The 27481-nt window shown below is 38.6% G+C and overlaps 1 protein-coding gene across 4 annotated transcripts in view; it reads left to right on the top strand.

Moving 5' to 3' along the window:
- The first annotated feature begins 3370 nt into the window (after nucleotides 1-3370).
- The window catches only part of RAP1GDS1 (Rap1 GTPase-GDP dissociation stimulator 1), a 150286-nt gene continuing 126175 nt past the window's right edge, over nucleotides 3371-27481 (top strand). For 3 of the 4 annotated variants that reach the window (XM_020901656.2, XM_020901658.2, XM_020901659.2), the window contains exon 1: nucleotides 3372-3461. In XM_020901656.2, the coding sequence (XP_020757315.1) occupies nucleotides 3458-3461 (4 nt within the window). In that variant the 5' untranslated portion in view covers nucleotides 3372-3457. Of the gene's footprint in view, nucleotides 3462-27481 lie in introns of all 4 variants that reach the window. The other variant, XM_020901657.2, reaches the window with a different exon arrangement.

Genomic DNA, 27481 nt, shown 5'->3' on the forward strand with positions numbered 1-27481 from the left:
AAAAGCAAAGCAAGTGAACTTGAGAATCTGGAAGAGATTAATGTAGGTTAAAGAAAGAGAGAGGGGCAAAGAATGAGGAGCAGCGACACAAAGGCCCCAGGGTGGTCTTCTGGAAAGGTCCAAAATGAAAGTGGAACATGGGAGGGTGTGTGTGTGTGGAGCTTGCATTGGTGTGTTATGGACTGAATCATGTTCCCTGCAAATTTATATGTTGAAGTCCTAGCCCTCAGTATATCAGAATGTGACCTTATTTGGAAATAGTGTCACTGCAGGTATAATTAAAGATGAGGTCAGATTAGAGTAGTTGGGCCTCTAATCAAAAATGACTGGAGTGCTCATAAAAAAGAAAAATCTCAAGAGACATGCCATGTGAAGGATGGAGATACATGAGCACAAGCCAAGAAACCACCGGAGGCTAGGGGAGGTCTGGAAGAAAACTTTCTCCAGTGCCTTCACAGTAAGCATGGCCCTGCCCACACTTTGATTTCAGACTTCTGGCCCCTAGAACTGTATGAAAATACATTCCTGTTGTTCTAAGGCAAGAAGCTTGTGGTACTTAGGAAACTAATTCAAGCCAGTAAGACTATTTTGAGGTAACCAGCAAGAGCATTTTTATATCACAGAAAGGGAAGTAGTGTACAAGGAGTGAAGTGCCTGACCATCTCGGGCATCAGAAAAGTTTGTTTCTGTTTTTTTTTTTTTTTGCCAAAGCAGGCAGCTTTTATATACCTTTCAGAGAAAGACTTCTTTCTGAGAAAATAGGGACTCAGACTTGGGATAGCAAGGGTTCTTGACCTAGAATTATCTATCTCTGGCAGTAAGGATGCCATCTATACTCCTGATTGTTGTTCACTCAAGTTGTGTTCCATTCTTTGCGACAGGACTGCAGCGCTCCAGGCTGCCTTGTCCTTCACTATCTCCTTGAGTTTGCTCAAATTCATGTTAATTGAGTCGGTGATGCTATCTAACCACTTCGTCCTCTGCTGTCCTCTTCTTTTGCCTTTAGTCTTTCCCAGTATCAAGGTCTTTTCCAGCGAGTCAACTCTCCACATTAGGTGGCCAAGTACTGGAGCTTCAACTTCAGCATCAATGTCCTTCTAACAAATATTCAGGATTGATTTCCTTTAGGATTGACTGGTCCTTCTGATATATAGAGGACGTCTCATATGGGAAATTTATTTCATGCTTTCAGGGGAACAAATGATCACAGTGGTCTTTTTGCACTGGATGTTTCTTAACCATAATTTCAAATAATAAATACGCCATAGTAGCATATTTAAAGGGAAGTCTTTCCTGCACCCCGTCAGTAGCGCTTTAGAACAGCGCCTGACACCTGGGACGCACTCGGTAAATGTTACGCGCTTTTGTTATTCAATATTATTGCCTTTACTTATTTGAAGTCCTTTAAGCACTCAATAAGTAACAGCTGTTGTTAGTGCTTCTTCGCATCAACAGCTGAAGGACCATTACAACCGAGAGAAATGAAACTAATTTTACATATTCCCCTCACCCGGAATTAGGGCTGAGAGGCAGAGGTGACCAAGCCTGAAAAAAAAAAAAAAAAAAGCAGCAGCCAGAAAAGTCTAATAGTTGTGACTTCTGTAGTTACATTGTATTTTCTTGTTTTACCAAACCTCTTTCTTTTTACTTATGTTTCATTTTGGTTTTAGAAAATTTGACCTCTCTCCAACAAGTTACAAGGGCTTCCCTGGCGACTCTGGTAAAGACTCCACCACCCCAGGAGATGGGGGTTCTATTCCTGGGTCTCGAAGATCCCCTAGATAAGGAAACTGCAATCCACTCCAGTATTCTTGCCCGGGAAATCGTGTGGACAGAGGAGCCTGGCGCCCTATGGTCCCTGGTGTTGCAAAGAGTCGGACACGACTTAGCGACTGAACAAGTTACAAGACCTATTTTGACTTGTGTGGTATCAGTTATACAAATAGAAACTGAGCTGATTTTAAAGGGGCCACGTGTGAAGCGGGGGCTTTTTCTCAACAGTGAATATAAAAAGTTGAAAAAGGAAAGGAATTTCCATTTAACTATTCATCATCTCCTCTCATAGGTTGTGCTGCTGATTGCGCCCTTTCCCTTGCAGGACTACAGTCGCTGCTGCCTCGGGAGAGCGACCAGGTTCCTCAACCCAACCACCAAAGCGGGGTCCGGGAACGACCAGAGCGGCGAAATAGGTTTCCCCCCAGCCTCCTCTCCCAGGGCAGAGGAGCGAAGACCAGCCTCCGCGCCGCGCGCATGCCCAGTTGGGAGGGCGCCCTCACTAGGGACCGCGAGGCTCAGGTTTTCCCCGCTGTTGGGGAGGTGTGGGGAGCAGGCGGCGGCCTCGCGGACCCAAGAAACTCCGACCGATGTACCCTGAGGGGTCGCAGGCAACTCTGCGGACTTTTTAATTTTCCACTTTGGCAACCTTGTGCCTGCCGCGATCAAAGGGAACCGAGCACATCCCGGCAGGGTGGCGCCCACGGCCAGGGCACCCTAGTTACATAGCTTTTCAGTTCCCCTCCGCGGAACGGAAGGCCGCACTCCTCTGGAAGGAGAACATTTTTCTGAAGAAGTCCCGGGACGGTCACTCCTCTCGTTTGCCGAACCTTTTTTTTTTTTTTTTTCTTAAACTGGCCACAGACAAGACAGTCCTAATGCTGAGCGCCCTCCCAGCGGCCGCCGCCTTGCTCTGTGCCCAGCGGGCCCACAGGCTGCTCTGAAAACGGGCGTTCTCAGGTATCTCTCTCCAGAGTCGCTGGCGTCATGGCCAGGACGTCCGCTTTGCTTCCCGACCACCCTCCGGGTTTAAGAAGGACCAGCGTCTCCTCCTTCGGGAAATTCCCGCCGGTGCACCTAGACTGCCCCGAAATGAGCACGGGCCCGTTTTCCGGGTGTGGGTTGGCGGGGGTCATAGTAGAGAGCCAGGTGTAGTAGCCCGGCCTCAGCGTCTCGGCGCCCAGCCTCTGAAGGCTCACCCTTGGCCCCTCGGGCGGCCGCCATCAAGCCGCCGCCGCAGCTGCAGCCGGCCCGCAAACACACGCCCACCCGCACGCTCGGATTCACTGGCCCCGGGCGGCTGGAGGCGGGGGAAAGGACGCACTGAGCATGCTCGGTGGGGAGGGCGGGGCGCTCTCGGACGGCGCGTCGGGGCGGGCGCTCCTCCGGCTGGGCCCGGCGCCTCCGCCGCCCGCCCGCCCGCTCGCTCGGAGCCGCGCCCGCCGCAGGCTGCGCCCGCCGCGCCCGCCCCGCCCCACCCCGCCCCGCCCCCCGCCGCTCGTCCCCGCCGCGGCCGCGCCGTCTGCAGCAGCAGCAGCGGCAGCTGCTCCTCCCCGGCGGCCGCCCCCCGCGGGTCCCTCCCTGGCTGCGGGAGAGACCGAGGTAGACGGAGGACACAGCGCCGCGCCGCCCGCACCGGAGACCTTCGCCTCGCCTTGCCGGCTCCTCACCCTCTGGGAGGAACATGGGTAAGTCATCCTTCCTCCCCCGTCATCGCCTGACATATTTCTCTTTCTTGGTGTGTTGCAGGGTGGGAAGCATTTCTCCCGCAAAGTTGCTGGATTTCTCATTTCCACGGGTGTGAGGCAGTGGCTCTTCCTCCGGGGAGAGTCGGCGCACGCGGAACGCACGCCGGGTCCGCGAACTGGGAGGGTGCCGAGTGCGGGGTGGGGTCGGGCCGCGGGGCCGGAGCGCCGCCCGGCTCTCGGGCACCTCGCTGCCTAGCCTCCCCTCCTCCATTCTTCCTGCCCGAGCCGGTGCACGGGCACCACGGAGCCTGCCTCGCGGGCTCGCATCCGCTGCCCCTTCGCGTTTCCTTTCCCCGGCGGCTGCTGGGCTGGAGGCTCGGGTCGAACCGCCAGAAAGACCACTTCACCCAACTTCCCTGCCAGGGCGACCTTTCCCCACTGTGGGGACTGCTCATCCCAAGGCGAGGAGGTGTGAGCATGTAGTTTGTGGGGGAGATTTTACAACCTGCACGGGAATTATATTTGTTGGGGGAGAGCGGACAGTCTCATAGGTTGAAAGGATGACTTGTCAGAGGCCACGAGGAACGTGAGGAAGGATGGATAGAGCCTGCTAGCTGTTGAATTAGGGTTGAGTGGCTATAGTGAAGCAGTATTCCTGTGCTCAACCCGTTTTCTTGGTTCCTTCGCCTGTCTACTGTAGTGGGAAACTGCACCCTGTAACATGTTACCGAACTTACATGTTAGTTATTCTTCCGGTTTTCTTTGCCGAAATCTACAAAATCTGATTTTAGTTATTTTTTTGTTAATGTCAAGAGTTTTGGATATTTAAAAGCAAGTATCTTTTATGAAAGTGCATGTAATTATCCTATTTTTTTTTTCACAGTATACTTAATTTTGAAGTTCGGTAATTGCAAAAACGTCTCATGGATACTGTAATGTAATTAAAAGACCAAAGTTTTTTTTTTTAATGCTAGCAATTTGGAATGCCATGCTTCTCCAAGTTCCCCAGTTTGTTTCCACTCCTGTCTATTATGATTTCCTCTTTTTAAAATTTGCTAACATTGGCGTATGTCAACTAGGACTTTTCCCACCCCTTCCCCGCAAGTTATTTTAAGCTTCAGATGAGTGTGGTCCTTTCATCTGTCAATGCAGTACTCAGCACGTCCAGAGTTAGGTCATGGCAACTCAGAATCTTCAAAGAAGTGTTTAAATCTAGAAATGGTGTGGATGGAGCTTACTTGAAAAGCAAATGCTTCAGGCTCTGATTCAGACCTTTGGCTGTATATCAGGAAGAGGTCATTGTTACAAGAGAAGGTGGTATGAATGAAAAATGAATCTAAGACCCAGAATTTTATTTTCACTTGTTCAATTTTTTCCTTTTTAATGTCCTACTGGTATGCTGAACAGATTTCTGTAAAAATTGGGTGGTTCATTTATATGTACCTAGCCTTTCTCTGGGAGTAGAATATTAGTTCAGATTATTGGAGACATAGTTTGTCTTCCCCTTGAACATAACAAAATTTTTCTTGTTAATTATAGGCCACAAGTTTGGCCTATAAACTATATTTCACCATGTTTCAAGCTGAGCTAATAAAAATCTGTTTAAAATTTTAACTTGCATGTTGAATCAGTACCATTTGAGTGGAAAAAAAATTAAATTCTATTGCAATACTACTGAAAAATACTACTTTAATTAAAAATAATCTTGAAATCTTGAATGTTATTACTTGATTTCAAAGAAAGTTAAAATAAATCCATTCCTCATTTGAAGCTTCTCAGGTATACTCTGACTAAATTACTGTCTTCTCATATCATTCTGTTTGTACCTTGTTGGAAGCTTTTTAGCTCTTACATAATCAGCTTTATAATGGAGTTGTTTATGTGTGTGTGTTGTGCGTTTAGTCATGTGTTCCAGAAGATGAAAATTGTGTCTTATTAATTTTTGGGTCCTCCACAGTGCTTTCCACATAGTAGGTATTCAGTAAATCTTTGAATTAACTGTTGAACTGGAAACCCATCTATTATTGTGAACTTGTAAATCTGTAAGTATGGACTCTGAACAAAGTTTGACTTGGTAGATGTTAGGAAGGTAATGGAGGTGTGAAGGAAGTGGGAACAGAGAAGTATAATTACACTATGATTGCTCTTTCTCAAAAAAAAAAAAAAAAAAAAAAAATAGTTGAGCTGTCTTAAGAGGTTTGGGTTTTGGAGGAGCCACCAGGCAAGCTGTTTCTACATTGCTGTCTTCAGTGTTATGGCAGTTTAGTTTGTGATCAGTAGCTACATACAATAATGTAAAACTGAAAGCTTGGGAAGCAACTTTATATTCTAAGCCAAGGAAGTTATTGTAGCAGTTCATACATAGATAAGGGGTATACTGGTTACTGGTAGGGCAAAAAAAAATCACTTATTAATGTCTTTTCAGGAAATATATAGGTGGTTTAAAAAAAATCTTGTGGCAATGATTTTCTCCATAACAAACGGAAGGAAACTTCTTATGTGGTCTTATGGATCTTGGCTGTTATTTTATGTATATATTAAAATTCAATGTATACTTCATATTTGAATATCAACCACGTGTAATATACTACAGGAGGATAAAGATTAATAAAACATTTTTAAAGTTTCTTATACTCTTAAGGAACAATATGATACATACACAGATAACTGTAATAGAAATAAAGTATGAGTGATACAGAAGACCTTAATATAATTTATACTTTCCGACGATGGAGAGAAGTTTTCAGAAAAATGATGTTATTTGAACCAGTATTTGGTTAAGCTTCTGAAAGGTAGAAATGGAGACTGTTAATCAGGATGGGAGTGGAGGGAGAGAAATGACGTAAATGAAGATACAGCGGTAGGAACATTCAGACAGTTTCAGGATATGATTAAATAATCATGTTTGGCTAGAGCAAAAGGTAAGGAAATAGTGGGTGACAGAGATGAAAAAGTATTAACAGGTAAGGAACAGATAATGAAGGCCTCTAATGTCAAGCTGAAGTTGTTTTTGGACTTAATTTGTCCTTTGAGGGACCGTTAAACATTTTATGCAGTTAAGTATTGGAACACATCTGTGGTTTAGGAAAATTAATTTGTTAATTGAGTGCAGGATGGATTGGATGAGAAACTAGAGAATGGTTAAGGCGGTTGCAGTTGGGTGAAAATATGTACTAGCCTGAACCAGGCTGTGGCAGTAGGAATAGAATGTGGCACATAAAGAATAGAGTTAAGAAAGGAGTCCTACATTGTTACATGGGAATACTGAGAATGTGGGATCTATTAAATATATATTCAGTCCATTGGAAGAGGACACATGAATGGTCAGTTTTGCACCTGATGGACTATTTAGCTTTTCCTTTAGCTTCTCTACTTCTTGATGGCAAGGATTCTCATACTAGGTTTTGAAATACATTTCTAACACTAGTGTATCACACGTGGAGATGGCAGTAAAAATTTGTTGACTGACCAAAACTGGGTAAAAAATGTATAATGGTTATTTTAACTCTCAAGAAAGGATTTGAGCTTGATACCTGAGAATTACCCACCAATATCCTGAGATAATATTTGAAGTTAGGTAGGAGGATGAGAGCCAACAAAGAAAAGAAAATATATCCAAGGTAAGAGTCTTGAGGAATGCCTCATCCTTAGGAAAAAAGAATGAAATGATTTGACACTGAAAAAGACTGTAGTAGGTCAGAGTGAAAGACTAGAATTGGTTGATTTCAATAATGAAAGGTCAATGACTGCTGCTTCAGAACAGTGAGTAATAACGACTGAGAAAAGGCTCCAGGTTCATGTAGTTTGGTTAGGGTATTACCTCTGGTTAGGTATTTTCTAAAAAGCATCTTTATGAGGAATGATAGATTTGGAGGTCACCTGTAAAGGCTAAGTGGATAATGAATAGAATAAGTAGAAACAGAGTTCACTATTTAGTAAGTAGTATGGTATTCCTGGCCCTGTTTTAACATCTATAAGTAAGTGTGTAAACATTTTTTAAATGTCTCACATTACATGGAATGACACGTGCTAATTTTTGGCTAACCAAAGTTTGTAATCTCACCATAGTGCCTCACATTTCTTTGACATTCTATGTTTTATGTCTCTGTAACTTAGTATAGTACCCTTTTAATTTTTGCAATATCTGTCATGTAGAGTAGGTTTAGAAATGGTTTTGTATTTTACGTGACATTTTGCGTCAAAGATACTCTACTGATGAATGGTTTTATCACTTTTTATTTACTGTTAGTCTTTGTGAATTTGGGGTCTCTCTAGTTATATGTGTGCCTCTAATTATACTCTTAGCTCATGGAGTTTTTCTCTATGTATAAGCCTTATGGATAAGTCTTTTTTTTTTTTTTTTTTGGCTTGCATTTCTAAGTCCAGGAATAGGTTCATAGGAAAATAGTTAATATTGGTACTTTTACTTGTTCTTTACAAGTCACGGTAGAGCAATAAAATATTTTTGTAAGTTTGTAATCACTAAAAATTTATTGTTTTAAAAGAGCATATATATTGACTAGTTCAGTAATTTTTCTTATGTTGGCTTTTTGTCTGTTTTGTATATACACCCCCCTTTTTTTTTGTACATGGTAGAGGGCTAGATTTACTATCCTTGGTAGAGTCATATTCTGAAATCTATAGTACTACTATTGAGAAAGTTGTAATAGCCTTAATTCGCTTTGAGAACCATAATTTTAATTTTCACAGCAGAATATTCAAGCCTCTAGGTACTTTTAAGGAAATACTAGTGCTCTCTCCGGAGACTCCAGATCAGCTGAATTGAATCAGGTGATTCTGGCATTATTGGTGGCACCAGCCATAAAGAATTATGTAAATTTTTAATATCCACTCATGAACATCAGTAGAAATGGAGAAGGAAGATCCACTCCTTTGTCAACTCTGTGTTAATTTCAGATAATCAAATGTTCAGATAACTGATAAAGAAAAAACTTAATTTAAAATGCTTTCCTAGACGTTTAACTTGACAAATAGCTCTTTCTTATGGAGAGAAGAGCAAAAAAGATACCAGAGTAGCTTATAAAATCTCTTTTGGTTCTGAAATTGTATGATACTTTGAAACTAAACTTTCAAATATGCTCAGTATCATGGATATTTAAGCTATGTTATCATCCCTGTATAATTTGTTTTTCTTTATTGTTCAAGGGGCAATGTCTACTTGAGGTAAAAATTTAAGAGTATAAACCAACTTGTTCAGTTCAGTTGAGTTCAGTCACTCAGTCATATCCAACTCTTTGCAACCCAGTGAATTGCAGCACACCAGGCCTCCCTGTCCATCACCAACTCCCAGAGTTTACCCAAACTCGTGTCCATCGAGTCAGTGATGCCATCCAGCCATCTCATCCTCTGTCGTCCCCTTCTCCTCCTGCCCCCAATCCCTCCCAGCATCAGGGTTTTTTCCAATTAGTCAAGTCTTCGCATGAGGTGGCCAAAGTATTGAAGTTTCAGCTTCAGCATCAGTCCTTCCAATGAACACCCAGGACTGATCTCCTTTAGGATGGACTGGCTGGATCTCCTTGCAGTCCAAGGGATTCTCAAGAGTCTTCTCCAACACCACAGTTAGCTTTGTCTAAATAGGTGACCTAAAATACCATTACCCATGCTGGCTAAGATATAGATGCTGAGTTCAAATGGCAGAGTAATGTAATTCAGTTCATCTATTTATACAGGTTTTGATGGTAGAAGCATTCCAGGAGTTAAAGCTGAGAATTCGGATAGTGATAAATGGGAATAGTTAAGTTGAGCTGCTAGCCATAATTGGCTATACTTATAAATTCCAAAGTCTTTCAGACTTATTGTTCACATAGTTAATTTTTTCCACATCAGTCTATATCTGATCCCTTCTCTAAATGCTCTTTTGCTCAATTTTGTTCCTGTTTATGGCTTCAGCTACTATCTATATGCTGTTGGTGCCTAAAAATACATCTTTTTAACTAACAGATTGTTAGATATCCCTATGTGCATAGTTAATTCAGACTCATTGAGTTCAAAACTGAATTCATTATGTAATTTTTTAATAATGATAACCAGAAGTGTGTTGATTAATGTTTTGCCAGAAGCCCTTCTCCAAAAAAGCTCTGATTTGTGGTGGTTGATTTCCTGTGAATGCATAGTTGGGAAGAAATGAGATGCAGCATACCAGTATGATGATATCTACCATCTAGACATAATAGTTGCATGAGCACAGATGATGATAAAATGTGGTAAGGTAATTAACTCGTGATGACTTTTGAGTGTTAATAACTTTGATTTAGTGTAACTTACTTAGCTTAAAGTTTATGAAATTTAAATAACTGTCTCACAAAATTCCTAAAAATTTAATTTTCATGTGTCATGGGCTGGTGCATGGAGACCCCGAAGTACACCTTTGAATTAATAATTATCATTTATTGTTGTTGTTCAGTCTCTCGGTCATGTCCAACTCTTTGTGACCCCATGGACTGCTGCACGCCAGGCTTCCCTGTCCTTCACCATCTCCTGGAGCTTGCTCAAACTCCTGTCTGTTGAGTCAGTGATACCATCCAACTATCTCATTCTCTGTGATCTCCTTCTTCTCCTGCCTTCAATCTTTCCCAACATTAGGGTCTTTTCTAATTTACTACCATTTGTTAAGAATTACTAGTGTCAGTTACCATGTTAAACCTTACGTTTTTTCCTCATATTTTTAAAGTTAATTTTAATCTCTTCAATAGTTCTATAAAGTGGATAACACTGTTCCCGTTTTACTGACTCAAAGAATTAAACAATTTATCCAAGGGGACAGAACCAAGTCTCTAAAATCCTTAAGAGTGATTCTTACATTTGTTAAAAAAGAAAAAGATTACTGATTCCGTAGATGTGGGGTGGGCCAAGAATTTGCCTTGTCAAGACATTTCCCAGATGCTGCTGCACTTTGAATAGCATCTCCATAGAGCAGAGGTCTGCAAACTTTTTACATTAAGAGCCAGATGGTAAAGTATTTTAGACTTTGCAGGCCATGAGGCAAAATCAAAATTATTAATACATAGATAAAAGTGAAAATACATATGCGAGAAAGCAAATACCCACAAAATTTTTATTGACTGTGTTCAGACTATAGCATGAGTTGAACATGATTTATTGTAATACAGATCTTCTAATGAAAATATTGTAATTCTTTTTGAGATAGCAATTTCATTTAATTGGGATTCACAGTTACCCTGTCATCAAATTTGATTGCAGTTGTTCATTTGTTAATGCAGGTCTGTAAAGGCATCTAACTGATTTTGTCTTGGAAATGTGTTCACACAGATAGGTGACACCAAATGCTGCTGTCAGTCATGGGCACATGATCTTAGCGTTCATATTAATTGTATGGAAGGCATTTATAAAATTCTTTTAGATTCTCTTTAATATTTGCTATTTAGTATGCTGTTTACATTGCAGATTAACCAGTTGAAAGTTAGAGGCTCCTTGATTACATAGTTAAATGGGTTTTGATATATGAAAGTTTCTTTTGAGCTTGCAGTGAAGTCTGAAAAACACTGCTGGAACTATAGTTTGAACTTGCATAATATGTCTGTAGCAAATTTATATATGCACGGAGATCTTGTTTTTAATTTTGACAGCAAAAGGAGTATATAAAGCAGATTAATGGTTATTTGTGATTTGAAAAATGTTGTCAAAATGACTTAACATAGTATGTTTTGCATATAAGTACTATTTTGCCTAGACTTTCAGGTCAAATTCAAGGAAACATTATCAATCTGCAGCAAAATATAATTTCCAAAGGTATTCATTGTTTAATAATGGTTGAAGGCTTTCCTTTTTGTTCAGAAATTTCAGTCTCACTGTTGAGCTTGGGGAAAAAAAAAAAAAACTCACAATAAAACCATACAATTGCTAAGCCCATAAGCTGTTGTGTGATAAGGCAAGTTAGGATATTCAGCTTCTATTTTTTATCAAAGTAGAAACAACTGACAGTGGTTAAATCTTTAGGAGTGAATGAAGTTGATAGTATTAGTTCAATAACACATTTTAGTTTACAATGTTTTCCCATAAAATAACTGCTGATGAATAATATAATGAAGAAACATAGGCTTTATATGCCTTATTTTCATAAACTTTATAAATTTGTTCTACTAAGCCTTTTACTGTTCCTCACGTATTTTTACCACCATCAGTTGTTACACATCTTAGTAGCTTCCACTTTAGGTTGTACTGAGTTAATGTTTTCTCAGTTTTAAAAATATTTTTGCCTGTCGTTTGCAGTCTTTACAGAGGGCTGATCCTTCAGTCACTTCATGTTCATCACTGCCTTTTAGAAAATAAGAACACTATGCAGTATCTCAGTTATCTGTTAATTTATCAAGAACCAAAGAAAACCTTTCAAAATTATTTGCCTTGTCTTCTCATTGAATATTGATATTGAATATTGAATATTGCTCCCAGTGCTTTTACCATAGCTGTCTTACCAAAAGACTATTCTTAAACATGTTTCCCCCCCTCTGCAAATGTTTCTTTGGTTGCTGTAGTCAAAATGCAGTTTAATTAACATACCATGAGTAAATAGCTTTCTCTGGTTAACTAACAGGTGCACCACTCTGAAACTTTGTTTGCAAATTCATTTTCACTTTTTATTTTTGTGAAGAAACTCTGCTACAATGAAGTACTTTGTTTTATGTTTTCTGATTCCTCTGATTAATTTGCTCTGAATTATGAATATGATGGATACTTAGTCTGGTTATATAGATATATGTTAAAATTTTCTAGTGTAGCTGTAGTGTCATTGTGTGATACAGTGGTTTACCATCTAATTCGGTAGCAGAATAATCGATGTGCCCCTTAAAACATTAAAAGCATGATATTTGAAGTATAGTTTTCTCTTTCTGTTTTGATGTGTTTGTTGTTGAGTTGGTAAGTCGTGTCCAGCTCTTTTGCAACCCTATGGACTGTAGTCTACCAGGCTCCTCTATCTATGGGATTTCCCCAAAAGAATACAGGGGTGGATTGCCATTTCCTTCACCAGGGAATCTTCCCAACCCAGGGATCAAACCTGCATGTCCTGCATTGGCAGGTGGATTCTTCACCACTGAGCCACCTGTGAAGCCCTTCGATGTGATGGTCAAAATGAAATGTTGTGGTATTGCACTACACATGGTGCTTGATACACTGAGCAACCATAACCGTGTCACTGCAGTTTGTAGCACCTCAAGAAACAGTGTAAAGTGATGAGAATACCACGTATGGTTGCTGTCTCAACTACTCACCTCTGTCATAATGAAGTGAACCCAGGTATAGACAGTGATTAAAGGAATGAATTGTGTCCCAGGGAAACTATTTGTGGACACTGAAATTTGAATTTCATGTAATTTGCACATTATGAAATACATTCTTCTTTTGACTTTTTCCAACCATATACAGATGTGAAAACCATCTTACTCGTGGGTTATATAAAAACAGGCAGTGAGCTGTAGTTGGCCAACTTCTACTGTAGAGGAATGCTACACCACCTCACCTTTCCCCAAGACTTTTTCTTCCTTGTGAATTCCGTACACTGATGGTATCACCATTTATTTAGTGAACCATCCCTAAAATCTAGCATCATTCTACTTCCAATACTTGTTGGGGTCCCTCAATTCTAAGAATTCTATCTCCTTGAATCAGTCCCTCCTTTCTCCACTGTAAACTTGTCAGCTCACCTCTGCAGACCACTTTAGTGCTCTAACAGATGTTCTTTCTCTCAGCTATACCCCCTTTAAGTTCTCGCATGCTTCTAGAGTACTCTTTCTAAAATGTGAATCTAATTATTTCACTCCTTAGATATTTTTTTCAGTAGCTTTCCAACGTGTGTAACAGGGTTTCCAAACTAAATGAAACTATCTGATTAAAGAGGGTTAAATGGTAGTCTTTTCATGCAGATGAGCTTTTTTGAATGTTTTCTAAAGGAATATTTATTTTCATAAAAATGCATGCTTTCATTTTTCTTGGGAAAAAATACCTCTTTTCTTACATTTTCTCACTCCTGGTAAAAGACAAAGTTTAGAAAATGTAGAGAAAAGTGTTGAGAAAAAGTAGAGAAATATGTCTCTCTACCATAAGATAAACAGCAGTGAAAGCGTGATGAATAGCAGCTAACACTGGGCCTCACCTGAGGAAATGATGGGACTGTGGCAAACTGGAGAGTACGTGCCCAACCTGAAAGAGGAATTCACTACTCCAGCCGGTTTTGCCATGTACAAAGGTGGAATCAAGGAAGCCAGCTTTTGGATTTTCAAAAGAAACCTGAAATTACATTTTTATCTGAATACTTCAGATTGTTGCTTTTCAGAATTGTAAAGATCCAGAGTTTCAAACAATGACATCTATCTGGTTCTGTCCTTTTCCACCCAGATTATAGAACTGAGGTTTAATGAGGTTAAGAGGCTTGCCCAGCTTCAACCACGTAGTTAGGTGCAGTGTCAGATCTAGACTCTTGATTTCCTAACTCCTATCCTAGTGTTCTGTTCATTATACTAGGCCAGCTCCCATTTAATGAAAAAAAAAAAAAAAGTGTGCTCATAACACACACACAGGAACAAGCTAGCAATGAGGATTCATCAGGTAAATAGGTTGGTGGAGAACACTTCACTCATTCCTACTGCCAGAGTCTAGGCCCCTCATCTCATTCCTGTGCTACCGAGACCGTTTCTTAGTTGGCCTCTCTGTTGCCACTCTGCGGCTCTTCAGTCTTTTCTACATACTGTAATCAGTCTTTAAGACACTGAATCGATCATATCACCTTCCCGCTGAAGATCTCATGTTGCTTCAGCTGCCTATTACATCGAGTCTAAACTCTGCTTAGCTTTCAGGATCTGCTGTCTCTCTTGTATTTCTCACTAGTCTGAAATACATCTTCCTTTAATAATCTTCGTTTAGAGATTAAGAGTAATCTGCTGACCTCTCATACTGGCCTCTTATTTCTCTGGAAACCTCTCACTTCTTGAACTGTAACACATCTAGTAATCTAATTTTAGTTGCTCAGTGTTTTATATTTCTTATTGGTATTCAGTAAATACTTGTTTGTTCGTGTTACAGAATCCCTGCAGATTCAGATCTCCTCCTAATTTAACAACATTATCCTATAGTGATGATAGACATGTCTCTAATAGAGCTTGCAAACCAGCAGTCTTTGGGCCAAACAGTCTTGCAGATGGATTTTTTTAGCAAAGTCTTAGAAATTGGAATTAGTTGTTAACATTTAAATAATCAGGAAATCGCTGATAAAAATCTGCTTCAGCTTATCTTTTTTGTTGTTGGGTTTTTTTTTTTTTTTTTTTTTTTGCTTCAGCTTATCTTGAAAAATTAAGCATTTCGGATCCTTGAACCTACTGTATTTCTATTGGTGACAATCAGTGATAATTGTCCTTTAGGCAGGGTATGAGGTCCCCAGCTCATTACTTACTATTATCTTAAATCCTACAGATTCCTCAGTACTCTTCCGGCTCATTACTTACTATTATCTTAAATCCTACAGATTTTCCTCAGTACTCTCTCATTCTTGAAAGTATTTAAATTTGCAGTGTCTAAAATTTCTATTATAGCTATTGAACTACTAAAGAGTTAATTGTATTCAAACCTGTGACACAATTGAACTTATTACTTTTTGAAAATTAATACATTTATTTTAAAATCAGCAAATTATTGTGAAAATTATATCATGACACTTGTCAAGAGCAAAATTAACTATCTGTGATATATATGGTCATCAGCAATGATTAAACTGAATTTTCAGTTGATCAAATAATGTAAGAAATAAAAGAGAGGATAGAATCTCTGGTCTTCCAGAAGTTGATTGTTTCATATCGCCTTTGGCAGGCTTTCCTGATGGCTCAGTAGTAAAGAATCCACCTGCCAATGTAGGAGATTTGGGTTCAATTCCTGGGTGGGGAACATCCCCTGGAGAAGGAAATGGCTACCCGCTCCAGTATTCTTGCCTGGGGAATCCCATGGACAGAGGAGCCTAATGGGCGCAGTCCATGGGTCACAAAGAGTCAGACATGACTTAGGGACTAAACAGCAACATAGCCTTTGGCAAGTTGGATAAGCTCTTTAAATCTTCGTTTCTTGCATGTGCAGTCACTCAGCTGTGTCCAGCTTTTTGTGACCCTGTGGACTGTAGCCCACCAGGCTCCTTTATCCTCCAGGCAAGAATACTGGAGTGGGTTGCCATTTCCTACCCCAGGGAATCTTCTTGACCCAGGAATCTAACCTGCATCTCCTTCATTGGCAGGCAGATTCTTTACCACTGTGCCACTTGGAAGGCCGCCTCATTTCCTATATATCTCTAAAATATTATCATTATTATTGAAGGGGAATCACATAATAGATTTCAATAAGAATAGAAGGGATATACCTGTTTCATAGGGGACTAATATAAATTATCATATGGAAAACTTTAAGCTCAGTTAATAAAGAGCTTAATAAAGCTAATAAAGACCTACTAGTCCCCCCAGAAAGACGTGTTTTATTTTTCCTTTTTTTATTTGCCCTCAAGTATAAAATACACTTTTTAGGGGAAAATAATGGCATGACATTTTAAAAAGTCATCAAAGTGCAATAAGACTGTTAAATTGTTTCCTGAGAATATTATTTTCTTATATATATACATATATATATGTATATTAGTATTTTCTAACACAAAGAATTATATAAGGTTAATCAGTGACTTTCATAAACTCATATAATTTTAAATTATTTTTAAAAATAATTAAATTTTAAATTATTTTTTTCATTATATAAAAATGATTGTATAGAATGATTTCAGATAACTAATAAGTTCCTTGAATTTATTTAAGGAGTTTTATTTTTTTATAGTCAGAAAAAAGTAGCAAGCTATCATTGTACTTTAACAAAAAATTGTTTTTAAAACTGTGAGAAGTTCACATCATCTAAGATTCTTTTTAACAAGAAATTTGTCAGGTTGTAAAAATTATTTTCTTTAACTCTTCTGAAAAATATTCCGCTTTGAAGATTCCTTGTTTGTCACTTAATAATATCTGACTCTTTGTGACCCCATGGACTGTAGCCCACCAGGATCCTCTGTACATGGGATTTCCCAGGCAGGAATACTAGAGTGGGTTGCAATTTACTTTTCCAGGGGATTAAGGAACTCCATTATGAAAAAACTGATATTATAGGAAAGTAGAATTTATGATATATTTATGCTTCACAGAAATATAAATGTTGGTTTATCTTTAAAGTTATAACATAAAGTTGGTTTCAAAAATACAATCAATTAGAACAAAGACAAAATTTATATGAGCTGATTAACTTAATTTCCTTTCAGTTGCCAGAACACATTTTTGGGGAGAGAAGTGTTAAGCTCCCAGAAAAAATAACTGTCCACTGGGCCATATTTCTGAATTTTTTATGGTTTGTACAAATTACCACAAGTCAAATCAGAAACACAAGATCACCATATTAGGCATTACAGAAAGTGACAAAATAAGTAATGCAAATAGTCCCATTTTTTGTTTCTTTTAGAAAGCTTAACCTCTAACTAGTAGGTAAAGAATAATATAAAATAATGAGTAATAGAAACAGATAAGGCCATAATTTGGATTTTAGAAAAAGAGAAACCCCCCCTCAATGAATTTAAATGAGAGGATAGATTATATTTACCTTCTCAGCCATAGTACAGCTTCTCTGGAATATACAAGAGCTCACTACTTAAAATGATCATGAAAAGTTTTCCTAAAATTTATGTACTTATTCAGTTAAACACTTATTTGTACTAAACAGCATTGTACTACCCTTGAGATATTAATATTATGGCAGAGACTGCTCCCTGATAAATTTCATTGTGATTTTTTTTTTAATCACATAACTAAGATACATACAGTTGTTAGCTAGTATAACCATCTAACTTGGTTGGGTTATAAATCTATTATTGAAGAGCTTACATCTATATAAAGCAAGATACAGGTGGTCCTTGCTTTGTACAGCTCTGGTGCACATGAGATTTGAATGAGGTTCACTTAACGTGACACTGTGCAGATTGCTTGGTCAGTGAGAAGAGCCTGGACTTTGAAGACACACATGTCTGGCTTTATCTCAACTTTGATATTTAACTTTCTGGGCAACTTATTCAGCTTTCAAATTCAGCTTTCTCATCTGTTAAAATATAGGTAATAATAACCACACCTATTTCTCAAGATAGTTGCAAATACTATATAAAATAACAATCTTATAAAAATTTCTGTTTCCAAAGCTGAAAATAGTTGTTTTTAGGAAATTTTATCTACTATTCAGAGCTAAAACCAACCAAAGGTTGTAATGCTCTTTGTTGTATTATATTAACCAAGTTAACCTCATGAATATTAAATTACTATACAGATTATATTTTCCAAACATGGCTGCAAGAACATCTGGCCCCAGGTCGTCTTCTAAAAGTTGTCACTCTCCATTGAGAGTTTGGGAGTTCTCTTCCTGTTGGATATGAGCATGCTTGTGACTCACTTGTAACCAATAAAAGGCAGCAGAGGTGATGCTCTGATTTCCTAGGTTCAGTTTAGTTCAGTCTCTCAGTCATGTCAGACTTTTTGACCCCATGGACTGCAGCACGCCAGACTTCCCTGTCCATCACCACCTCCCAGAGCTTGCTCAAACTCATGTCCATCAAGTCGGTGATGCCATCCAACCATCTCGTCCTCTGTCATCTGCTTCTCCGTCTTTCAGTCTCCCAGCGTCAGGGTCTTTTCCAGTGAGGAAGTTCTTTGCATCAGGTGGCCAAAGTATTGGAGTTTCAACTAGCTTCAGCATCAGTCCTTCCAATGAATATTCAGGACTGATTTCCTTGAGGATTGCCTGGTTGGATATCCTTGCAGTCCAAGGGACTCTCAAGAGTCTTCTTCAATACCACAGTTCAAAAGCATCAATTCTTCGGTGCTCAGCTTTCTTTATAGTCCAGCTATTACATCCATACATGACCACTGGAAAAACCATAGCTTTCACAAGATGGGCCTTTGTTGGCAAAGTAATATCTCGACTTTTTAATACACTAAGTTGGTCATAGCTTTACTTCCAAGGAGCAGGCGTCTTTTGATTTCACAGCTGTAGTCACTATCTGTAGTGATTTTGAAGCCCAAGAAAATAAAAGTCTGTCACTGTTTCCATATTTCCCCTTCTATTTGCCATTAAGTGATGAGACCGGATGCCATGATTTTGAATGTTGAGTTTTAAGCCAGCTTTTTCACTCTTCTCTTTCACTTTCAAGAGGCTGTTTAGTTCTTTGCTTTCTGCCATAAGGGTGGTGTCATCTGCGTATCTGAGGTTATGGATATTTCTCCGGGCAATCTTGATTCCAGCTTGTGCTTCATCCAGCTCGGCATTTCGCGTGATGTACTCTGCATAGAAGCTAAGTAAGTAGGGTGGCAGTAGTGACAGTAGGCTCAGGAGTGAAAGGCGGTGTTGCTTCTCCCTTGTTTGTTGGGACACTGGCCTGCTCGGAGCCCTGGCAGTCTGAGACCCTCCTGATGCCATGCTTTAAGAAAGCTAGGCCATGTGGGAAGGCCTCAAGTGTCAGATCTCAGGTCAGCAGTTCTAATATTCATGTCTGTCCAGGCCGATCACCAGATATGCGTGTGAATGAACATCAGATGATTCAGATGATGCCAGCCTCAGCCACTGAGTCACTCCCAGAGACATTCCTAGCCTTGGAGACTGCACTGAGGCCCCAGACCTTGTGGAGACAACACAAGCCGACCTCACTGTGCCCTTTGTGAATTCCTGGTTCATGGAATCTCTGAGCACAGTAAATTGGCTTTGTTTTATGCCAGTAAGTTTGGGATGGTTTGTTATGTAACAGTAATAATTGGGACAGTTATAAAACTTGAAAGATGATGTGTTGTTTCAGTAAGAAACAGATTGCTGTTAAAACTCATCAAAGTGGGAACTACCTGCTGAATAAATGTTTACTGATTTTTTTTTTCTTTCATTTCAGATGAAGATAGAGTAACATAATTTTTTCTATTAAGTAACATTTCCCTATATTGTATTTTTCTTTTGACATTAATTCCCTTGAAAAATTATCTGTTGACTGTCTTGGCTATCAGAAAAGACATATGCATGTTTAAACAATATTATAGGTTTTACTGTAGTTTTTTCATAAATGTTACCTGTTGGCTAATAAAAAATGTCAAATCATTAATTACTCTTTTAAGTTAATAAGGATAGTTGCCACTGAAAATTGCATGTTTTTTCAAAACTTAATGGCCTATTAAAACCTCATTGGAACAAAGGAATATTTGTACTCCTCTCTCCAAATGAAAATTTAATTATTCTTCATGTTAATATTAATCTTATTACAATAAGCTTATAGTATTTTTGATGAAATTACTTGAATCTGTATCTTTCTTATCACTTTTGGAACACAGTGGGTTTTCTAAGTTTATTACCACTACATGAAATAATACTTTGTCAAATGATTACCAAGGAATTTCAGATATATGGTAGTTAGCAGGTTTTCTAAAATAATATTATAATGATTCTAATAGTAACTAATGGCTACTTTATTAAGATCATTACTATGAGAAAGAGTACAGCGGTAACATTTGGATTTGATCATGCTTTAATTTTTTTAGAAAAGAATGTTATTTGATGTTTATTTTTGGTTGCACTGGTTGCCGCACGTGGTCTTGCCTAGTGGTGGCGAGCAGGGGCTGCTCTGTGTTGTGGTGCCCGGGCTTCTCACTGCAGTGTCTTCTCTTGTTGCAGAGCTCAGGCTGTAGGTGTGCAGACTTCAGTAGTTGTGGTGCACAGGTTTAGTTGCTCCGTGCCATGTAGAATCTTCCCAGATCAGGGATCGAACCTGTATCTCCTCCATTGGCAGGTGGATTCTTAACCACTGGACCACCAGGGAAGTCCTGACTATGCTTTAAAGTTTCTGTGTCTATGTGTTTCTAAATATAAATAATTGCATAGATACACATAGAGTGCTTCTGGAAGGACACATAAGAAAATGTTAACATCGACTGCTTCTAGGAATAAATTGGACATGTGAAGGTAATTCCCACAAAAATGAAATTAAAAAAAAATGTTTCCTATATTGTTCAAACAGTGTTTTGTTCATCTTTCTTAGTACAGTATTTGGTGCTTGGTAGGTGCTTAGTTTATATTGTTGAATGAACAGAAGTTTGAGGTTATCTTTCTAACTTTTATTTGCCAATACATAATATTCATGATCTGATTAAGATACTATTGACTGAAAGAGCTAATATTCTTGTTTGCCGCATAACTCCTCATTTTTCTAAGCCAACTATGTATATATCTGTATCAGTCTAGGTCCAATGAGAAGACAAACCACATGATGTTAAATTTATGTGTATGTATAGATATTCTGACAGGAAAATGAGGTCTGTAGATCATAGAACAGAGTTTATTACTTACAGAACATTTTAGTTCTGGTTATTGTGCATATGTAGTAGAGAGGAATTTTAAGAGCGGAATCTGAGAATTATGACACTGAGAGGTTATATTGGGTTGCTGGCATATCTGTTATTTAAGGAACACGTGTATCCATACCCCTTATCTTTGCTCTTGAATGAAACAAAGCCTCCCTCAGGAGGGGGATGGCGTCTCTAGGTTTGTCACCTGAAAAGTAAGCTAAAAGCAGAACTCTTGAAAGAGGGAACTTTTTTTACAACCCTAGATTGTGTCTAGGGTGAGAGACTTATCTTTATTATAGGTTATTGATTTCCTTTGTTCAGAGTGCCCCAACAGTGCAGGAACATCATGAAATCCAGGGAGAACTGTCTTTCAACTCACAGTAACGTTACAGGGGACATTTGATATAAAGCTGTTAAACAATAACTGGAGAGTAGCTTTAAAGGTAGACAGCAAACTCTAAATTATTTGGTGCAGGAGCACATCCAAGGAAGGACAGACTTCCTTGGAAGGGTTAGTTCTCATTAAAAGATACAGCTTCAGGCTTTCTGATGGCATAGAAGTTCCATGGATTGCCCAGGGCAGAGCCAGTCCATAGTCAGACCCACAGCAAAAACTATTTGGAGAATGTGCAGAACAAGCAAGCTGGAGTTGATGGGTGGCATACAGACAGTTGGGCATGCAGAGGGAGTCGAAGTAACCCTGCAGGTACTGCTGGCACCTGGGGCTGGAGAGGCCTTCTGCAGGAACCCAGGACACTCCTGTGTACAATTTGGGCCAGAGTGGCTCTGGGTGGCCAGATCCAAAGGCTTCTGGCATGCACACTTCCAGGGCTGAGGAGACGGTGTGGGAAGCCGTAACCTGGCCTGTAGACTTGAGTTTTATGGGACTGTTGTACACAGCACTTCTGCCACAGTTGAGAGCTGGAGATACGCATAGTGAAGGCAGTGACTTGCGGATACTTGATACTGAAGAAAATTATGCAGGCTGGGCAGGAAGGAAATACCTTTTCAGTGCTATCCATTGTCATCTGCAAAGCCTGTATCCTACCATCTGGCAAAGAAAAAGTATTTAAAAGGCCCAGATTCATTTCTTACAGATCAGGCAATAAGGGTGAATTTGATGCTGAGAGACAAAAATAAGTTGAAGACTAACCAAATGTCTCTTCATCCTATTGCTTGAATAGGATTCCTTTTAAATTCATAGTACATCATAGCTTTAGATACGGATAAGATACAGCTTTAGATATAGATATCATACTATCTGTTTTGTGTATTTTTATCTAAATTTTCTTTTGCTTTACCTTGACCCTCAAGTTTCTTTTTGCTTTCTGTAGAAGTATCTTGGGAAAACATTCCTTTGTGGGTTTGTAAATTATAGTTCAGACAATATCATTTTTATTAGGTTTTTAAAGATTCTTAATCTATTCCTTGTGCTTAGTTATTCAGTCTGGAGAAGGCAATGGCAACCCACTCCAGTACTCTTGCCTGGAAAATCCCATGGATGGAGGAGCCTGGTAGGCTGCAGTCCATGGGGTCGCTACCAGTCAGACACGACTGGGCGACTTCACTTTCACTTTCATGCATTGGAGGAGGAAATGGCAACCCACTCCGGTATTATTGCCTGGAGAATCCCAGGGATGGGGAGCCTGGTGGGCTGCCGTCTGTGGGGTCGCAGAGAGTTGGACACAACTGAAGTGACTTAGCAGCAGCAGCAGTTGTTCTTTGCGACCCTATGGCCTGTAACCCACCAGGCTCCTCTGTCCCTGGGGATTCTCCAGGCAAGACTACTGGAGTGGGTTGCCATGCCCTCCTCCAGGGGATCTTCCCAACCCAGGGATCAAACCCAGGTCTCCCGCATTGCAGGCGGATTTTTTTACGGTCTGAGCCAGCAGGGAAGCCCAATATATTCCCTAACATATGCCTTATATTGAATTCATCTGTCACACTTACGACTCCTTGTTTATATATCTTTTTTCTCTGGTTGACATTTTATTACCCAGAAAAGTTACTGCCTAAGAGTTTGTAAATTTCAGTGTATATTATCCCTTCCTTGTATTTATTCAGTTATGAAATAAGACTGTTTGCTTTGTACCACTCTTAATGAAGTACTTCTTTATTCTCTAGCTAAAGAAAGTTCCATTTATGTAGGTCTTTTATGTCAATCTTTAATCTAGTTCTCTATTATTACAAAGCATTTAAAGCAGGGTATTTACTTCTTTCTCTTTCATAATTGATTAGTTAGCTCTAAAGTATGTTCTAGTGAAGATATTGTGTAAGGCTGTTTGGAAGTGTAAGTAGATAGCCCCCAAACACCCTGGTTTATCATAGGATTTCCTCTTATTGAAATTACATTACCTGTCTCTTGTGTGGTCTTCCTTGACTCCCCTTTTCAGGGATGTCCTACAGTCCAGGGCAGAGCTTGGAGGCAGGTTGTCTTTTATTCTTGAATCTAAATGCAGGAGTGGAAGCATTATAGGCAGACACTTCAGTAGTGTCCTGGAGGGGTAAAAGGTCACAGCTAAGATATTAAGTCCAAGATCAATGTACTATTCTAAGGGACTAAATAGAGTATGAAAGCCTGAAGATAAATGGGGCCTGAGAAACTAGGAAATAGAGGATAATAAAGTAAACTGATAAAACATTGTTCCAAAGAATCCTGGGGATAGAATGCTGATACTGTGAGGACTCAGTTTGTAGGCACACACCAGATATAGAGAGCTGGAACAGGGCAAATAAATAGTTACTTTTTATGTTTAGAGTTTCTCTTTTGTTATGGACTCAATTAGCTTACAGAAGTGAAGTTTGAAAGTATATAGTTTCCACTCTCCAGCTTCTCCTGAAACTCTTGTGGATAGAGATCATTCCTACAGTTGTAGGTAGAAGCTGTTTTTAACGACAGATGAGGCAGTTTCACCAGTATTGTTCTAGTATAATTCTTGGGTGTCTTTAAAATTCTTTGACAAATGCCATTATGTGTCATAGATTTATCCACATTGATTTTCAAGTTGGTTTACTATATCCTGGGTGTTGATGAACTATTTGGTATGGTAGTGTTTTAAATCTTTCTATTAGGGGATTGTTGAGGAGAGGAAATTACCGTCGTATTTTTCTTGGTCAGTTTGGGTCAAAGAATTAATTAAGCATGAATCTCAACATAAATCATTCTCTAAGTAAAAAAGAAAAGCTGATGTCATTATCTGCTAAAGCTATATTTGACAACTATAAACCAGTGAGATAATTCTTGAACTCTCAGTGAAAAGGTCTTTTGGCATTGTGTGAAATACAGTTTTACAAACTGTACCACTGTACCCGGCTTTTATCCATTGACGTTTAATATTGTAGTTGTGAAGATTAGCGATCAGATTCTTAACCCTCTAATCAAACATGACATGTTACTAAGACTGCAGTGTTACAGGTCCAAACTAAAATAGGCTTTTAACTCTGTTTAAGAATGCATGACAAGTGAGTGCGCAGAAAGTTTTTTATTTAATTTCTGAAATAGAGAAGAAAACTTACAGTGAAACGTAGCCATTGTTTTTAGTGTAACATCTTAATAAAAATGTTTCCTAATCATGGCAGTTTATACCACTAATCTGTAAGAAAAAGTGCAAGTAACTCAGTGAAGGAGGTTTTCAAAATTTAAGTTTCCACTCTAGGAGAGTAGTGTGAGTATCCTCAAAGAATCTCCTGTTGTATAAGAACTTCCATCAAGTAGTAGAAATAGTAGAAATAAACTAAAATATTTCTGTGAACCTAGGACTATAAAACTAGCAAAGTGAAAAGTACAGAATAAATAGAACAGTATAATACTATACAAAAATGATTTCTTACTTAGAAGTTAATTTAAGAATTAACTTAAGAATTTAAACTAAATTCATAGATTTATGAACTTAATTTTAAATTTTGAAATTTATCTACTTAGCATGTAGTTCAAACTGTTGACATATAGAAGAGATTAATTAAATTCATCTAAGATCTTACATTTTTATTAACTCTTAAGTTAGAAATTTCAAATGAGGGAGGAAGTAGTGTGAGATGTGCTGTTATAATCATCTTGTGGAATGAAAGAGGCATATCCAGCAGATGGGTGAGTGGGTAACTGGCAAATGGACACAAGTTACTGTGTCATTGCAGTCTGAAGAAGCATATCGGGAGAGAACCCATGTGTATGAAGAGGTATGATTACATGTTAAAGTGATTAATGAATTAAGGTAGAAATTAGTAATTCTTTCATTAAGTGGAACAGTTTCTAGCCTTCATTTGTTTCACTCTAAATATTACAAATATTTCTAATTCTCCCAAGTATTTTCTGAATTGCTGTTGAAAGTAAATACTGCAACACATACACTTTGAACTGTTACATTTTTACTCAGGTATCTCTTTTTCAAGTCAAGTTTAGTATTCACTAAATAGGTAGACTCCTGTCAGACCACTTGTATGGAATTTAATCTTGGAAGCTAAAGAAAATGGTCTATTTACATTAGCTTTATATTCACTTTAATGTTTAAATTCTTTATTCTATGACCAGACAATAATTATGAAGATAATAATGAATGATTAAATTTTAAATCTTTTCCTATATTCTCAGATGTTCCCCTTGCCAGTTGATGTTTTGACCCCCCAGGATTCTGTAGTATTAACAGTAGTGACTGAGTCATGAACTTTTTTACTAAACCTTTTTTAACTTGCCAAGAAATAAGTCCCTGTTTTGTTAGGTATGTATGTATGTTTCTGTGAGTGTATCTCTTTTTCAGAGAGTCAGGGAGGATGCAGTGGTTTTAAGAGCAGGACAGAAAGTTTTCTATATTGCATTTTAAGGTAAAGAAATTAACTTAGTTGGCCATGAGTTAATCGAGTTTAGAACTATTTTCTCCTTTAATCTTGTCTTGGAAATGGGTCTAAACATTAGAAAAGAAGCAATAATGTGATTTGTTTTTACTAATCATATGTATATATAGAAAATTCAGGAAATTAAAATGCTATTTTTAATAACTTCACATTAATAAGAGAATTTAGCTGATTATGTAATAATTATACAAAGTAGCTCTTTCCTGCTCTAGGCATAAATGCCTACATATGATATTGGGGAAAATTATTGAGTTCTCACAAATGACATAATTTTTAAATATGTTCAAATAGACTTAAAAATAAATTACAAAATCTACATAAAAACAGAACATTTTACTAAGATACCAAAAACAATATCAGAATAAAATCAAATACATATATTTAAGAGAAGACTTCATAGTGTTAATGCAAATTATCACAGTTAAGATATAAATTTAATATAATTCCAGTTATAATCCCAGGAGGGTTTTTATTCATTCATCACTTTGGAATGATAAAATGAAATGATCTTAAAGCTCTTAGAGAAGGAAAAGAATCTGAGAGACTAGTCAGTAGTCAAGCTAGCTGAAAAAGAACATAGTGTCAGTACTAGCTTAACCAGATAATCAGAATATTAGATAGAGCCAATGTGATAGATTACATAGATATTATGTTAGTATAAGAATAGACAAAGGTCACTGGAAAGAAGAGAGACTTCAGAAAATACATTTCTGTATAAAGAGACAAAGGTGGTGGTTTAATTCCACGGGAAAAGGATGGAGTATTAAAACTACTCCTGATATAATAAAATAAAAATAAACCCTAATCTTGGGCCATATGTAAAAATGAATTCCTGTGAATCAAAGCCTTAAATAAAAGCTAAAAGAATCATAATAATGTAAGAAAATTGAGTCATTTGCTGGAAGCCCAAGAGTTTCTTAACCATGGCTGGAAATCCAGATGCTATAAAAGAAAATTAGGAAAAAATACATAAACAATTTTAGTGGAATAGTAATAGATTTAGAGAAACAAAGTTAAATGGATTACAGACAAAAGGTTAATGTTTCTACTGTACAGTAAGAGCAAGACTGACAAACCTATTTGAACACTAGGTGAAGGATGTGAATAAGCATTTTACAGGAAAGCAAATCCAGTGGCCAACAAACATGAAAAGATGCTGACATTTATGTTGGTTGAAGTGAAGTGGAAGTTGCTCAGTTGTGTCAGATTCTTTGTGAACCCACGGATTATACAGTCCATGGAATTCTCCAGGCCAGAATACTGGAGTGGGTGGCCATTCTCCTCTCCAGGGGATCTTCCCAACCCAGGGATCGAACCCAGGTCTCTTGTATTGCAGGTGGATTCTTTACCAGCTGAGCCACAAAGGAAGCCCAAGAATACTGGAGTGGGTAGCCTATCCTGTCTCCAGGGGATCTTTCCTACCCAGGAATCGAAACGGGGTCTCCTGCATTGCAGGCAGATTCTTTACCAACTGAGCTATCAGGGAAGCCCTTATAGTGATTAAATTAATACAAATTAAAATAACAACTACATATTAACTCTAAAGCCATCAGAACATCAAGAAATAGATACTAATATTTATTGTTAGCCAGGTTACTGGAAAAAGAATACTATCAACACATAGCTGTAAGAAAAGTGAGATCTTTCATCCTTTTTGGACAGCTGTTTGCAGCATTTAGATTCTTTACTGTCTGAGCTACCAGGGCAGCCCCATTTAAAACTAAAATAGCAACAATTCCATCCTGAGAGGCTATCCCATAAAACCAA

This window comes from Odocoileus virginianus, chromosome 21 (assembly GCF_023699985.2).
Source record: "Odocoileus virginianus isolate 20LAN1187 ecotype Illinois chromosome 21, Ovbor_1.2, whole genome shotgun sequence".
NCBI classification, from domain to species: domain Eukaryota; kingdom Metazoa; phylum Chordata; class Mammalia; order Artiodactyla; family Cervidae; genus Odocoileus; species Odocoileus virginianus.